This window comes from Mesocricetus auratus, unplaced genomic scaffold, assembly GCF_017639785.1.
Source record: "Mesocricetus auratus isolate SY011 unplaced genomic scaffold, BCM_Maur_2.0 Super-Scaffold_6730, whole genome shotgun sequence".
Lineage (NCBI taxonomy): Eukaryota > Metazoa > Chordata > Mammalia > Rodentia > Cricetidae > Mesocricetus > Mesocricetus auratus.
The window spans coordinates 25,104,968-25,120,927 of NW_024429184.1; the positions used below are offsets into that span (position 1 = coordinate 25,104,968).

Here is a 15,960-nt window from a genome sequence, read left to right on the forward strand (position 1 = left end):
GGAAGCTAGTTAGGACAGTGAGAAAGAGGGAAAAGCCTTGTTTTTAGTAAGCAAGAATCTGGAGGGGAATGTCCCCTTTGGCTCCTCAAAAACAGCCTTCTGACCCCAGATGCTTTCACTTAAAGAACTTCTTATCCAAATGGTATCCTTTGTACCACCCAAAATTCTGGTAGAGATTGCCTTAAATTTTCTAGCAATCTCCTACCACGATTTAGTGTCAGCTACATGATGAGATTACCTTCTTAGCACTTAATCAGCAGCAGTAGAAGTCACCTGTAGAAGTAAGTGGAAAGCCACTCTAGGGTGTGGGACCCTTCTAATTGGAGAAGGTGGGATCTCTAGGGTGGGGACTAGATTTAGATACAGGGATGACAATGATGACGGTTAGGTCAATATTTTTCTGAGGAAGAAGAGGAGGAACCTGAAACAGGAAATGGGGATATCTGACTAGATTTCCACAACAGACCCAGTCCCCATCTGTCCAGGACCACACTGTGGTTTCTCCAACACTCCAGTCTCAGCCCTTGGTTCATTCCATAAGGATGCCTCAGGTAGAAGCACTGAGCTGGCCTCATCAGAGCCTCACAGGAGCCTGGAAATTCTTTTCTAGACAGACCTAGAGTGAAAGCAGCAGGAAACAGAATGGGTCTGTGGGTGAGTGAGGCAGAGGGGGGACTGGAAGCAGAAGTACACTGTGTATGTAAATGAGCATAGCTTAGAGAAGCTCAACCAAGGAGAAGACTACTCATTCATTTCCACAGTTCCAGGCATGGGGTGGGGCCTCAGTGTTTAATGAATGATTGGATGAATAGGGAAATGAATAATTCCTCTAGCATCTATAAATCATATTAGTCTCCACTTTTGTTTAGGCCAAATCACTTCCTGTCTCCATTCTGAGAGTTTTATTTTTCCCTCCAATGTAGGCACTTAATCCAACTGTGTAAGATCACAGATTTTTGCACCCAGTTTCTTACCTAGAATGCCCCCCTTAGTTTGCCTTTCATTTTCTTTCTTCCCATACTGAGCATCTCAGACCATCTGGGAGGCATTTGAGTCTTTTATTAAGTAGGTATGGGGGGAGTTCTTGTGAACAAGTTCGTCTACAGCAAGACAGCTCTTCTGTGTGTGTGATGTGGAACATAGCATGAACTAGGAAAAGACCCATGGAGATGGGGTGAGAGCAGCTGGAGGTCCCTGGGCTTCTCCAAGCCAGGAGCATCTGCTTGACCTGGTGAAGGATGTGTGGTCATTAGGTCCATTTGCCCACCGAGGTTTGTCCACACCTTTCCTAGACACAGCTTTGGAATCCCTAGGAAAACACTGACCAATATATTAGGTTGAAAAATATGTAGAAGGCTGGAAATATCAGCCGGGAGTATTTGTCGATGGCATGGGTGTTCTGGAAGATGTAGAGTCCCACGTGGCCTTTGAGAAGGCCTTTCTTTCTGGAAGACGTCAATTCGGTGTTGAGGGCCAAGTGAACCACTATTTTGTCTTGTCCTTCTTCTTCTGGCAGAATATGGCTTCTTGGGTAGCCAGCCAGGCTGTTGGCCTCAGATTCACTGTAGCTTCCATCCAGCATCATGGTCCTTGAGTGAAGCATTCCACACATGCATGGAAACTAGAGGCAGCAAACAAAAAGGCTCAGTTAGATCTTGACGATGGGAAGAGGAGCTGGCCTGGTTACAGAGTGATGACCCATTGCTACTCTGGCATCCAGAGAGACATAGTTATAAGGATGTCCTCAGAGAGCATTGAGTGGAATAATTCTCTACGCTGGTTTCCTGTTAGAATCTCCAGGACCACTTGCACATGCACGTACCTATTCTATGCTGGCTTAAAACTCGAAAGGGTTCTGCTATTGAGTAGTAGTTTCCTCACAGTTAAACATTCCATCCTTCAGGGAGGCTCATTAGACAGTGTGGTAGTTTGAAAGAAAATGGCCCCTGAAGGGAGTGACACTATTAGGAGGTGTGGCTTTGTTGGAGTAGGTATGACCTTGTTAGAGGAAGTGTATCACCGTGGGGATTGGCTTTGAAGTCTCCTGTGCTCAAGCTACGCTCAGTGTGGCCACCGATGCTTCTGCTGCCTGCAGATCAAGATGTAGAACTCTCAGCTTCTTCTCGACGGCGCCGTGTCTGCCTGCATGTCATTACGACACTTCCATGGCAATAATAAACCTCTAAACTGTAAGCTAGCCTCAATAAAATGTTTTCTTTTATAAGAGTTGCCTTGATGATGGTGTCTCTCCACAGCAATAGAAACCCTAAGTAAGACAAACAGAAAGTAAACAATTCAAAATAGCTTCAGGAAGTTCCTGACACTGACCAGATTCATCAGGTCCCCTTCCTCCCCAAGAGGATATGAGCAGTGAAGACTGCGGGCAAGCCAAGCTGCGGAGAAGACTCTGATACAAGCCCAGCCACAGGCAAGAATCAGACACCAAAGGAAGTGCCTGGAAAAAGCAAAACCAATCAAGCTCCCAGGAAAGAGGCTCAGACTAACCATGCTGTGTGCTCCAGGTTCCCAACCTTTGTGTGCTGTCACCTTTGGGTGGGCTTTAGTGATGCAGCTGTGTTTGAGTCATTTCTGTTACTGTGAGTGCTAGCCCCTCACCCATATTCCTGGAAGTAATCCCAGTAAAACGGGTCACCAAGTTGGACTTTGATAGTATCCATATTTTGGTTTGTCATGGTCTACCTATCTGGGGTGAGTAGTGTGGTCTGTGTGTGTGTGTGTGTGTGTGTGTGTGTTGCATCTGCCCAGGAAAAGCCTGTTATACAACAGCTGCGCAGCCAGAATTGAGAATCACTGATCCAGCCCAGTTAATTTCAGAGGTGAAAACAAAGATCCAAGTGCTACACAGTCCTCCTGAAAGTAGAATTCTCCTTTAAATAAATGCACCCTCATGGTGCATTTTTAAACAGCTCAACTGCACCAACCAAAGTCGGGAAAGCCCAGTTCATTGCTGCGGGGCAGGTGGGAAGACGAATGCCTCTCCTGCTGTTCCACCCCGAAAACACTGCAGATTGCTAAACTGTTCCCAAAGCGGTAGCTGGGCAGAATTAGGTAAGGCTCGGCTATCTTTTACAACAGGAAAGTGAAGGATTACCAAACAAAAGTATTTAAATAGGGTCTGGAGGGATGGTGGAGTGGTTAAAAGCCCTTGCTACTTTTGCAGAGAACCCACGTTCAATTCCCAGCACCCACATGGTGCCTCACAATAGTAGATAGGTCAATAATTCCGGTTCCGGGACATCTAACACCTACTTCTGACCTCCGCAGGTACCAGGCATGCACGTGGTGGCAGACTGCGGTGGGAAACACTGCAGCAGAGACAAAGCTGTGGCCGCCGCCTCCTAAAGGTGGCCAAAGGAGCAAGGGGCGGTGGAACGGCTGGAGAGGGCAGCAGCACGGGCGCAGCGAAAGGAGGGAGGACAGAGAGTGGACACCGGAGCAGGATCGATGGCCGTGAAGAGCCAGGGAAGAGGAACTGCTGAAGATTTCCAGACAGCTGCCAGACCTTTAGGGCCAGGGCTCTCAGACCCCAGACCCAGGAGCTGTACCGGTGGCTTCTTGTCAAGGGTTAAGGAATCCTGACTCCCCAAGCCTCGTGAGAGCTGTTAGTAGTTTCAGATCTTACTCCCTGGGCGCTCTGGCTCTTGGTGCAGACCCAGCTGAGCTCTTTCCCGAGGACCCTCACAGGCTTCGTTTCTAGTTCATCTCCATCCGTTGGAACTCAGGGTGGTGACTCTTACCATCCTTCCTGCCCTCTCTGCAGACTTACTTCTCACCCTATGGTAACCTGCTCACAGCAGCCTGTCCTCCTACCCCAGCCCCATTCGCTAGGGACTCCATATCTTGGTACAGACCCAGGATTCTCCTTGTGCTTGTATCCCTTCTCTCCAAACTCATTCTTTGTCCCTACTGCAGCCTGCTTGCCATAGGCCCTCCTTCCACACCGCTAACCCCTGGGGACTATCTCCTGGTGGGGACCAGAGCCCCCCAGCTTTTTTCCACAGCCCTTTTCTGTCTTTCCTCCTAGCCCATCTCCATTTCATTCTGCTGCCCACCAACCTGAAAAGGCGTCTCTGCCAGGGACCCCACAGCCACCACACCAGAGAGGGCAACAAAGAAGAAAGCACTCAACAAAGACAAGACCCGATATCGACACTGAGAATTACCCCAAACACCTTAACTCCAGACACCTAGATTCCAGCACAGACAAACACATAAACAGCCAAGAGAATATGCCACCACCAAAATCTAGTAACCCTATTACGGTAGCCCCAAGAAATGTGCGAAAAGACAAGACAAGGTCTTGGAAATAGCAACTATCAATATATTCAAGGACCTTAAACAATATATAAATAAATCCCTTAATGAAGTCTGTGAAAATACAAACAGTTGAGTGAAATAATGACAGCAACTCAAGACATGAAAATAGAATTTAACAAAGAAATAGAATCACTAAAGTAAACCAAAACTGGAAATAAAAAATTTAGGATTTCAAACAAACACTCAGAGGTAAGCATCACCAATAGATTACAAGAAATGAAAGACAGAATATTAGTTGTTGGAAACAAGGCAGAAAAAAAATGGATAACTCAGTCAAAGTAAATGTTAATTCTAAAAATATCCAAACACAAAACATCTAGGAAATCAATGAGACCAATAAATGAATAATAAAACCAACCCTATGAACAATAGGGATGGAGGAAAGAGAAGAAGCTGGGGGTCAGATGCCCAGAAACTATTGTTGAACAAAATCATAGAAGAAAGTGTCTCCTAACTTAAAGAAGGAGGTGCCTATCAAGGTACAAGAAGCATAAAGAATACCAAATAGTCAAGACCAGAAAGAAACTCCCCTCTGCTCATGATAATTTAAAAAACTAAAAATACAGAATAAATAAAGGATGTTACAATCTCCAAGGCAAAAAGCAAAGTAACATATAAAAGCAGACCCTGACTTCTCAGTGGATACTCCAAAAACCAGAAGGACTTGGACAGATGTTCTACAAACTCTGAGAGACCGCAAATGCCAGTCCAGACTACTATTCCCAGCAAAAATTTCAATCACAATAAACAGAAAAAGTAAAACACTTCATAATAAAACCAAATTTAAGCTATTTCTGTCTACCAATCCAGCTCTACAGACACACTAGAATAAAAACAAAATTGGTCTGAAGAGATTAACTATACCCAGGAAGACACAAGGATAAATAATCCCAGAACAATGAATTAAAGGGGGGGCAGATCATAACAACAAAATAACAGGAATCAATAAGCATTGCTCACTGACAATTTTCAATACTAATGCTCTGAATTCCCCAAACAGGGCCCATACTGCTGTTGCATCCAAGAAACCCCCCTCACCACGAAGGACAGACATCACCACAGGTGAGAAGGATGGAAAGGTAATTCTGAGCAAATAGACCCAAGAAGCAGGCAGGTATATCCATTTCAATGTCTGATAAAGTAGACTTCAAGCCAAAACCAATCAGAAGAGATAGGGAAGGATACTACATACTCACCAAAGGAAAATTCCACCAGTAGGATACTGCCATTTTGAACACCAAACACAAGGGCACCCGAGTTCATAAAAGAAACATCACAGCTTAAATCACATAAACAGAAAAATGCTGATGTTAAATAATGTCATGAGTCAAAGGGACCTAACATCTTCAGAACATTTCTTCGCTCAAATGAAAAAGGAAAATTTTCTTCTCAGAAGCTCATGGAACTTCCTCCAGATTGACCACGTACTTGGACAAGTCTCAACATATACAAGAAAATTCAAAGAATACTCTGTATCCTATCTGATCACTACCATTAAAGTTAGCAATAACAACAGAAAGTATGGAAGCTAAACTATTCACAATTGAATGACAGTTGGGTCAAGACATAAATTAAGAAGAAATTTTAAAACTTTTAGAATTGAATGAAAATGAATACACAGCATACTCGAATTTAGGGGGCACAATAAAGGCAGTTCTAAGGGACAAGTTCTAGCACTAAGGGCCTACATAAAATAATTGAAAAGATCTCATACTTGTAACTTAACAGCACACCTTAAAACTTTAGAACAATAAACAATGCCACTCAAATGGAGGAGATGGCAAGGGATGAAAACAATAAAAAAGAAACAAAGAATCAATGAAACAAAGATCAATAATGTCTGATCTCAGAGGCTAAGCAGAGTTGAACCTGGTTAGTATTTTGGATGGGAGAAAATCAGTAAGACTGACAAACACTTAGCTAAATTAATTAAAAGACAGAGGAAGAAGATCCAAAATAATAAAATTAAAGATGAAAAGGAGGGCATTATAGCAGATACTGAGGAAATTCAGAGAATCATGACATACTTTAAAATCTGTACTCCACCAAACTGGAAAACCTAAAATAAATGGACTAATTTCTTGATATATAAAACCTACAGAAGTTAACTCAAGACCAAATAAGCAACTTAAACAGATCCATATCCCTAGTGAAATAGAAACAGTAATTAAAAGTGTCCCAGCCAAAAAAAATCCCAGGACCAGATGGATTCAGTGCAAAATTCTGCAAGATTTTCAAAGAAAAAACTAATGTTAGTACTTCTCAAATTATTTTTCAAAGTAGAAATTAAAGGAACACTTACTAATTCTTTTTATGAAGCCATTATTACCCTGACACCAAAACCACACAAAGACACAACCAAAAAATTATATATTAATATCTCTTATGAACATATCCCCCACATATACAGACTGAAAGACAAAAACCATATGATCATTAAAAAAAACTTTGACAAAATCCAACATCCCCTCATGATAAAAGTCCTAGGGAGATTACGGACAAGGATCATACCTCAACATAGTAAAGGCAATTTACAGCAAACTCACAACTAACATCAAACTAAACAGAGAGAAACTCAAAACAATTCCACTAAAACCAAGAACAAGTCAAGGTTGTCCATTCTCTCCATACGTATTCAATATAATAGTTATAGTCTTAGCTAGAATGAGACAACTAAAGTTGCCAGGCTGTGATTAATCCCAGCACTCAGGAGGCAGAGTCAGGCGGATCTCTGTGAGTTTGAGGCCTGCCTGGTCTGCAGAGTGAGTGCCAGGACAGCCACAGTTACACAGAGAAACTCTGTCTCAAAAAAACAAAACAAAAAAGCACAACTGAAGTTGATCAAGGGGATACAGTTGGGAAAGGGAGAAGTCAAAGTATTCTTATTTGCAGATGAAATGATTTTCTACATATAAGACCCAAAAGACTCATCAGGAAACATATACAGCTGATACATATTTTCAGCAAAGTAGCAGGATGTAGAGTTAATACACAAAAATCAATAGCCTTCCTATAAACAAATGATAGATAAAGAAAGAAATCAGGGAAACAGTACCTTTCAGAACAGCCTCAAAGGCAGGGGCATTGGGGGAGGGTGGGCAGGACGACACACTTGACATAACTAACCAAGCAAGTGAAAGACTTGTATAATAAAAACTTCAGGATATTGAAGAAGACACCAGAAGGTGGAAGATCTCCCTTACTCATGGATTGGTAGGATTAATATAGTGAAAATGGCCATCCTACGAAAAGCAATCTACAGATTCCACACAAACCCCATCAAAATTCCAACACAGTTCCTTATAGATATTGAAAAAAAACTATTTTCAGCTTCATATGGAAACAGATAACAAAACATGATAGCTAAAACAATACTGAAAAATAAAAGAACTGCTGGAGGTATCACCATCCCAGATTTCAAATATATGCTTTTGGATACCTAATTTTTAGCAAAGAAGTCAAAAGTACACATGGGAGAAAAGACAGCATTTTCAACAAATAATGCTGATCAAACTTCATGGTCACATGCAAAAAAATACAGATAGATCCATACCTATCAACCTGTACAAAACTCAAGTCCAAATGGATCAAGATCTTACCATAAGACCTGATACTGTGAATCTGACAGAAGAGAAAGAAAGTGGAGAACAGACCTGAACTCACTGGCATGGGAAAGGACTTCTGAGCAGGACACCAATACAACAGGTACTAAGAACACCTAATAAATAGGATCTCATGAAACTGAAAAGCTCTGTATGGCAAAGGACACTGTCATTGGGACAGAGCAGTAGGTTATGGAATGAGAAAAGATCTTTACCAATTACACATCTCATAGAAGTTTAATATCTAAAATATACAAAAAGCTAAAAAATCATGAACATCAAGAAAAATAACACAATTTGTAAAAAGGTGAAACACTTAAATGTTGGTGATCCTTAGCCATCAGAGAAATGCAAATCAAAAGTACTTTGAGATTTCATCTTACCTCAGTCACATTGGCTAAGATCAGTTAAACAAATCACAGGAGTTGAAAGGATGGCTTCAGTGGAAGAGAGCACTAGCTGTTCTAGAGGACCAGGGTTCGATTCCCAGCACCCACATAGCCGCACACAACTGTCTGGGCCTCTAGTTCCAGGGATCCAACACAGACACAGACATACATTCAGGCAAAACACCAACATGCATAAAATAAATAGATTTAAAAATGACAATTCTTGCTGGTTGAAGATATGGGGAGTGGTGAACAGGTTATCACTGCTGGTGGGAGTGCAAGTTTAAACAGCCACTGTGGAAATCAGTGTGGTGGTTCCTCAGGAATCTGGGAACAGATCCACCTCATGATTCAGCCATACCACTCTTGGACATATATCCAAAAGACTCCACATTCTACTACAGAGATAATTGGTCATCCATATTCATTGCTGCTCTACTCATAACAGCCAGAAATCAGAAATAGCCTAGATGTTCAACTAATAGACAGATAATGAAAATGTGGTACATTTACACAATAAACTATTATTCAGCTGTTAAAAAATGAAGTTATGAAATTTATAGGTAAACTGATGGAGCTAGAAAAATTCATCCTGACTGAGGTAACCCAGACTCAAAAAGACAAATATTGTATGTTTTCTCTTGTATGTGGATGCTAGCTTTTAAGCCTTCAATATGCATGCCACTAAATAACCATAGGGGTTAGCTACTTGGTAAGAGACTAGTGGGGAGAAGAGGGTCTCCCAAGGAAGGAAAAATAGAACATACTTTAACAAGAGACAAAGAGGAAATTGGAATATAATTAAATAGGGAAGGGGATAGGAAAAAAGAGAAGAGACGGGAATGTAGGGACTGACAACTAACACTTATTATCATTTGAAAAATCATATGGAAACCTACTACTGTAGAAGTTTCCTAAAATAATACACATATAAAAGGAATATAAATGGAGTCACCAAATAATGATGGAGACAATGCTCCAACTAGATATCTTAGGCCACCAAATAAAACCAGTACCAGGAATGAGTTACATCTTTTGAGTCATTGGCCAAAGGGGCCCCATGAAAACCCCAAGCATCACAGGATGTTGGTTACTCTCCACAACCATTGCTAAAGACAACACTTGCATATTCCACTGAATATGGAGGAGTCTTGTTGATGCCTAACTAGAAGTTTCACCCCTACTGACTAGCATTCATGGTACTAGAAGAAAGTATTGTGCATCTACCAGAGAAGATAGTTATCAACCCAGCTACAAATGCTGTGACCTACAAGAGTGACCGGCCTGTGAGATACCTGCAATAATGGCACCATAGTTACAAAAGCATCCAACAATTTTCCGGCTGGATGAACTTAAGGCCCAGTCCATGCCCATACTTGACACTGCTCCAGTGACTAAGAACCCGAAACTAGATACGCCATGGGCTTAGATTAAAACCAAATACTATTATTCTGCTAAAGAACGTAGCAATGAAATGACTCCTAAGGACAGTCTTCTATATCCGTAGATCAGTGTCTCACTCAGCCATCATCAGAGAACCTTTTTCTTGCAGTAGATATTAACACAGAGACCCACAGCTGAACAATGTACAAAGTGAGAGAATGTGGAACACTAAGTCCTAAATAGGATGCGTTCATCAAACTTCTCCCCTCAGGACTCAGGGATCTGTGTGGAAGAGAGAAGGAGAAAAGATTGTGGGAGCCAGAGGGGAAGGATGACTCTAAGGAAACAATGTCTTCCAGACAGGAAAGGACCAACACACACATGAACTCAGAGACTACGGCAGGATGCACATGGCTTGCATAAGTTCTAGCCAGATGGGTGTCCCAGTATTGAAAGGGGGAAGTGGACAGTGGCTTCTACCCCTAACCAAGAAACTATTTGTTATTGATACCCACTGGCAAAGAAAAAGTAATTTTCACCAACAGAGTCATACTGGATCTATTACCCATTTCTGATGAAATGAACTCAAATGTATTTTTTGTAGATTTCTTGTTTCATTTTTCTTTGTCTGGGCATTTTTTCTTTTGCTTTATTGGTCTTTTGTTTGTATATTATAGTTTCAGATTTTGTGGGGGGTTTGAGGGTGTATTTCTTGTTTTCTCTTAACAAGTTGTGTGTCTGTCTGTTTGAAATGGGATTTCTATGTGTAGCCCTGACTGTCCTGGAACTTGCTTCATAGACCAGACTGGCCTTGAACTCAGAGATCTGCCCATGTTTCGTCCCAAATGCTGGGATTAAAGGTGTGTGGCACCATTGTCTGGCTTTTTTTTAAGGTAGGGTGGGAATTAAGTTGGTGGGTAGGGAGGCGGGGGAGGGCAGGAGAAATTAGGGGAGGGGAATCCATGATCAAGCTCTAGTGCATGAAAAAGAAACAATTGCAGATCTAAGAGCTGGAGTTCTAGATGGTGGCGCCTGCTGCACTCCTGCCGGCTTGCAGCGGACATTTGCTGCCTTCAAATGCTGAGGGATGCAAAAGCTACCACACCAGCACGTAAAGAGCTTCTTGCTGTCTAGCAGGGCAAGAAGAAAGCTGCTCACACTTTGGCATTAATGCCTTCCTTCCACAGGCATTGGCTGTGGAACCCAACCAAAGAATTCCTTCTCATCCAAACACTAACCCAGCTTGCAGGAGAAAAGGGATGGCACCTCCTCACCTTCTCTCGAAACTTCCGTTCCTTCTGCTCCTGCACTGTGGTCAGGTAGTTGACGGCTGCGTACTCCAGCACTGAGAGGAACACGAACACGAAGCTGACCCAGAGGTAGATGTCCACCGCCCGGATGTAGGACACTCGGGGCATGGAGGCGTTCACGCCCGTGATGATGGTGGACATGGTCAGCACCGTCATGATGCCTGTAAAACCATCTTAGTTCAGCTGCTGACCCACCCCAGAGCCCTGCCCACATCTCGCAGCCACATTCTCTGTCCCCTAAATCGAGTGAGAGATTTCTGGGACATATTGCCACCCAGGAGAAGTGAAAGGTTCTGCTCCCTAAACAATCAAGCCTTCCCTGACTCACCGGTTCCAGAATGTCCCCCAAGAACTAGTGCCTGTTTTCAGTCACTGTGGAAATCTGAGATTCTGTGACGTGACTGACAAGGTCATGCCTCATAAGGGACCCCTTGTGGTGTGGAATTAAAAACAATGACTCAGGGACACCTCTGAATGAGCACGCATGGCCTGGCAAAAGCTGGAATTGCAGCTCTAAAGGAACACAGCCCTCACCCCAAGAACCACATGTTAGCGCCCGCTTCCAACCTTGGGCTGTACGCGCCAGTAAGGTTTTAGTGTTTACAGAACAGTTTTTGTCATTTGTCAGTCATGCATTTACTTTTTAGTGCCACACTGCCTTGTAAAGGTTCATACTCCGGATTGACTCCGCCTTTGGATTGATGCAGACTGAGGGGTGCAACGGTAGCTGTCCCAGGTTTTCACTACGTGGTACCTCAGGCTTCATGTAGACAGAGTAGGAACGAGGCAGGAGAGTCCTCGCAAGCCCGTCAGTTAAGAAATCTAAAGACTTACTTTCCTTTTTCCTAAGGTCTCTACGTAGCCCAAGTTGGCATCAAACTTACAGATCTCCAGCCCCAGTGTGGGTGCTGGGATTGGATGACTGAGCCCATGACTTTAATTCTCCATTACCTAGCGATCAGCTGAAAGAAAAACCAAAAGCATCCTACCACACCTTATCAAATACTTTTACCCAGTGAGACTCTGGCAGGCACAGCTCTGTGGTCGATCCAGAAGGACACCCAGGACAGCATGACCATCAGGGTGGCTGGGAAATAGGTTTGGAGCAAGAAGAAGAAGATGTGCCGATGCAAGGTGAAGTTGATGTACAGACGGTTGTACCAGCCTGGGGACACAGGAAGAAGGAAGGGATGAGGTTGTACCAGCCTGGGGACACAGGAAGAAGGAGTGAGGTTGTACCAGCCTGGGGACACAGGAAGAAAGAAGGGATGAGGTTGTACCAGCCTGGGGACACAGGAAGAAGGAAGGGATGAGGTTGTACCAGCCTGGGGACACAGGAAGAAGGAGTGAGGTTGTACCAGTCTGGGGACACAGGAAGAAGGAAGGGATGAGGTTGTACCAGCCTGGGGACACAGGAAGAAGGAATGAGGTTGTACAGCCTGGGGACACAGGAAGAAGGAAGGAATGAGGTTGTACCAGCCTGGGGACACAGAAAGAAGGAATGAGGGTCCAGCCAGAGCATCCCCAGGAGCCCGTCTTCCCTCTCATCAGCCACAGAACGTAAGCTCAGCTGGCTTGATACAACGCCTTCCCTCCTAACATGGGAGCGCCCTCTGCTCTGACCACATTGTCACTATCTAGTACGCTCTCCCGTGGAGTCTGAGCTCACTTTTCACAGCCATTGGGGGGAAAGGCAGAAGGAAGCATGCAGATTTACTTGGTAGTTTGTTATTTTCACTTGCAAACTATGGCCGTAGCCCCCGAGTGGCTGACCGTGCAGGAGCTTAAGAAAGAAGGCAGAGTGGTTCTTTCTCGTTGAGGCTGGTATTGCTGGGTGGGGAGCCAGAGGAGCTGGGCTCCACACTGGTCCTCATAACTACTGCGTTGTCTGGCGCTCACCCCATCGCACCAGCACAGAATGAGCTGTTCACATTGCTTGGAAGCCTGGCATCACTTCTGCCTCTGACCCTCCATCCACCTCCCGGGATCCTTTATCACTGGGGGGGGGGGGAACCTGACGCTGCAGTTAACTCACTGTGCACTCCGAGAATCCCTGATTAAGAGTTTGAAAGTGTGAGGTCTGGGTGAACTGCAACCACTGTGAACCACAACGGTGCCAAGGGCAGCAAGTCTGAGCTAACGCTGTGTGTGTACCCACAGCCTCTGCACCTCAGCTCAGCACTGTCAGGCGTCTCAAAGTCACATGAAGACAACAAGATATGGAAGCAGGGTTCTTTTTCCTCCCATGCGTTCGTTACATAGTTAAATATATCTTCTTCTGTGGCAAATGACACCAACTGTCCATCCGTTTTAAGTATGCAAATTTCCCTTGCCAAATAAAGTACAAAAGGTTAAGTGACTTAAAGAGAACCTCATTGCCGACTGCAAGGTGGCATATTAGGTAAGGCAAAGACGGCCGGGGTGTCCTGCAAGGAACTGTGGCTGGGGAAATCAGGACGGTGTTACTTGGCGCACTAAGGAACTGAAACTCAGAGGCTGCTCCAAGACCTCCCAGTCTAGGGAACTCAGGTCACTTAGGGCTTCCAGCTAAAGGCTAGGGTTTTGCTCATACAGTGACTCTTTAGTTGAGCAGGTATTCAAACACTAGGTGAGGGGATCTTCAGGAGTTTGTTAGAAATGCAGATCCTTACAGCCCACATGGGACCCACGAATAAGACGCTCCTCACTCAAAAAGCGGGGGTACCCCTGGAGGACTGGTTAAACACAGCTGTTGGCTCCTCAGAGTGCCTGAATGCAGCCTGAGAAGCACACCTGCGGCCAGAAGCAACAGCCTTTGTGTTCTCATCCTCACAGGGTCTGTGAGATGCGTAGAATCTGGTTAATCCCACCCGGCTCTGACTCAATAGGCGTGGCCCAGGGAACTGTGAGCATCTGACTTTAGTAGCGTGGGTGCAGGTGGGCCTCAGGCTGCATCCCTAAGGCTCCCCAGAAACACTGGGAAGCAGACAGTCTGGCTAGAGCAGGAGGTAAACACGGAGTGGGGAGGGAGGGTTAGGCCAGGAGGAAAGGTCTGGAACGACAGGGTGTGTTCAGACAGGTTTGACACCTGGCTGCTGAGGTCTTCGGGGCTGTCTGAATAGAGATGGACAAACAGAACGCAAACTTGGAGGACAGAAGGAAACAATCGGCTTACCACTTCCCACCTCACCCCACCTTTGCTCCAAATCCCACTGCAAATGGCAGCCATGAAGGAAATCACGCTACTCGGGGTTGGCACAGAATCTCCCTGACAGCTCTGCCTCTGTCCCAGTAAGGGCTGTCCCATCATCCTTGCCTCTACTCAAGAAAGCAGGGACCTCGTGTTGGGAACACGGGGACAGAGAAAAGAGCTGTGAGCATGAGCACTGTGTGCCTCCTGTGAGAGACCACCGCTCCCACGGCGTGAGTGCAGTAGATAATGAAGAGTCTAGACAGAAGATGCATTTGAGTCTGAGCTCTACAAAGGCTTGAATGGGAAGGAAAATAGATACATGTACTGTTACAGCACAGAAGCCACCAACAGGAACAAGCGTGGCCTCTCCCTGCTCTGAAACCTGAACCAATGGCTTAATCTTTAAGTCTCAGTTTCCCGATCTGAAATCAAGGAATAATAATATCTAAGTCTTGGTTTCTATGGTAGATATACATTTATACAAAGTGGCATGTAATAAATGACATATACATTTTTTTTCGTTTTTTTGAGACAGGGTTTCTCTACGTAGCTTTGGAGCCTATCCTGGACCTTACTCTGTAGACCAGGCTGACCTCAAACTCACAGAGATCCACCTGCCTCTGCCTCCTGAGTGAGTTCTGGGATTAAAGGTGTGGGTCACCACCACCTGTCAGTATGTAAGAAATTCTTAGCAGTGAGTTCATTGATTTGGATTTGGTAAGGATAGATAAGAGGGCTGGAGAAATGGCTTAGTGGTTAAGATCCCTGACTCTTTGTCCAGAGTACCTGGGTTTGGTTCCCAGAACCCAGCGGTGACTTACAACCACCCATAACTTCAGTTTCAGGGGATTTGATGCCTTCTTCTGACATCTGATGACACCAGGCACACACATGATACACATACGTAGATGCAGGCAAAACACACATCTACATAAAATAAAATAAATATTTTTTAAAAATTAAACAAGATAACAGTTACAATGCATTGCTAAGGAAGTCATGTGTGTATATCAGAGTGAAGGGGAGGAGATGAGGATGAGCCCCTTGGGCATACACTGAAGAGGCCCGTGGCTGTCCTGATGCCCACACAGCCCTGGACGGTCCTGAGCTCTTCCAGTGTTCGCGTCTATGAGAAGGGTATGGGTGGGGCAGGTGACTGGCTAGGAGATCATGCAGGATCAGGAAGACACACAAAAGCTTTCCACAGAGGAGCTCGGGCATCTCGGCTGAAGGACAAGTGGTGACGGAGTAGACTCCTATTGGGAGCCTGTACCCGAGAGGTTTTGTTGAACTGTATTTAAAGATACATGGAAGTCTCAACTCCCACTTATTTAGTGGGACCTTTTTTTAAAGACAAGGTCTTTGCAGATCTACTCAAGACAAAATAAGGTTGTGCTGAATTATAACAGATCCTAACACAGTGACTTGTGTCCCTACAGAAGAAGGAGGTTGGACACATAGGAAAGACACAAAGTAGGAATGCCACATGTCAGCCAAAGCAGGTTGGAGCGGCACAGTTGCTGGTCAAGGATGCAAGGCATTTCTTACAGAGGGACCATGACCCTCAGACCTCTGGCCTCACAAGCTGTGATAGAATAAATCTCTGTTGTTTTAAACACCCACTCTGTAGACTCTCATTATGGCAGTCCTAAAAATCTAACCAAGGAGTTTAAGGTGAGACCAGACAAACGTTGACAAACGGATCCCCTCAAATTCCACACATGGCCCGGGACCCAAGAGATTAAACCACGTGCTGGAACATGACT

The 15,960-nt window shown here is 44.5% G+C and overlaps 1 protein-coding gene across 1 annotated transcript in view; it reads right to left on the bottom strand.

The window, feature by feature from the left end:
- Positions 1-998: 998 nt before the first annotated feature.
- Positions 999-15,960, bottom strand: part of Gabrr2 (gamma-aminobutyric acid type A receptor subunit rho2) — a 39,335-nt gene continuing 24,373 nt past the window's right edge. The window contains exons 7-9 of the mRNA XM_040740459.1: positions 12,035-12,187; positions 10,987-11,183; positions 999-1,621 (exon numbers count right to left, since the gene is read on the bottom strand). Coding sequence (XP_040596393.1) covers positions 1,310-1,621; positions 10,987-11,183; positions 12,035-12,187 — 662 coding nt within the window. The 3' untranslated portion in view covers positions 999-1,309. The remainder of the gene's footprint in view (positions 1,622-10,986; positions 11,184-12,034; positions 12,188-15,960) is intronic.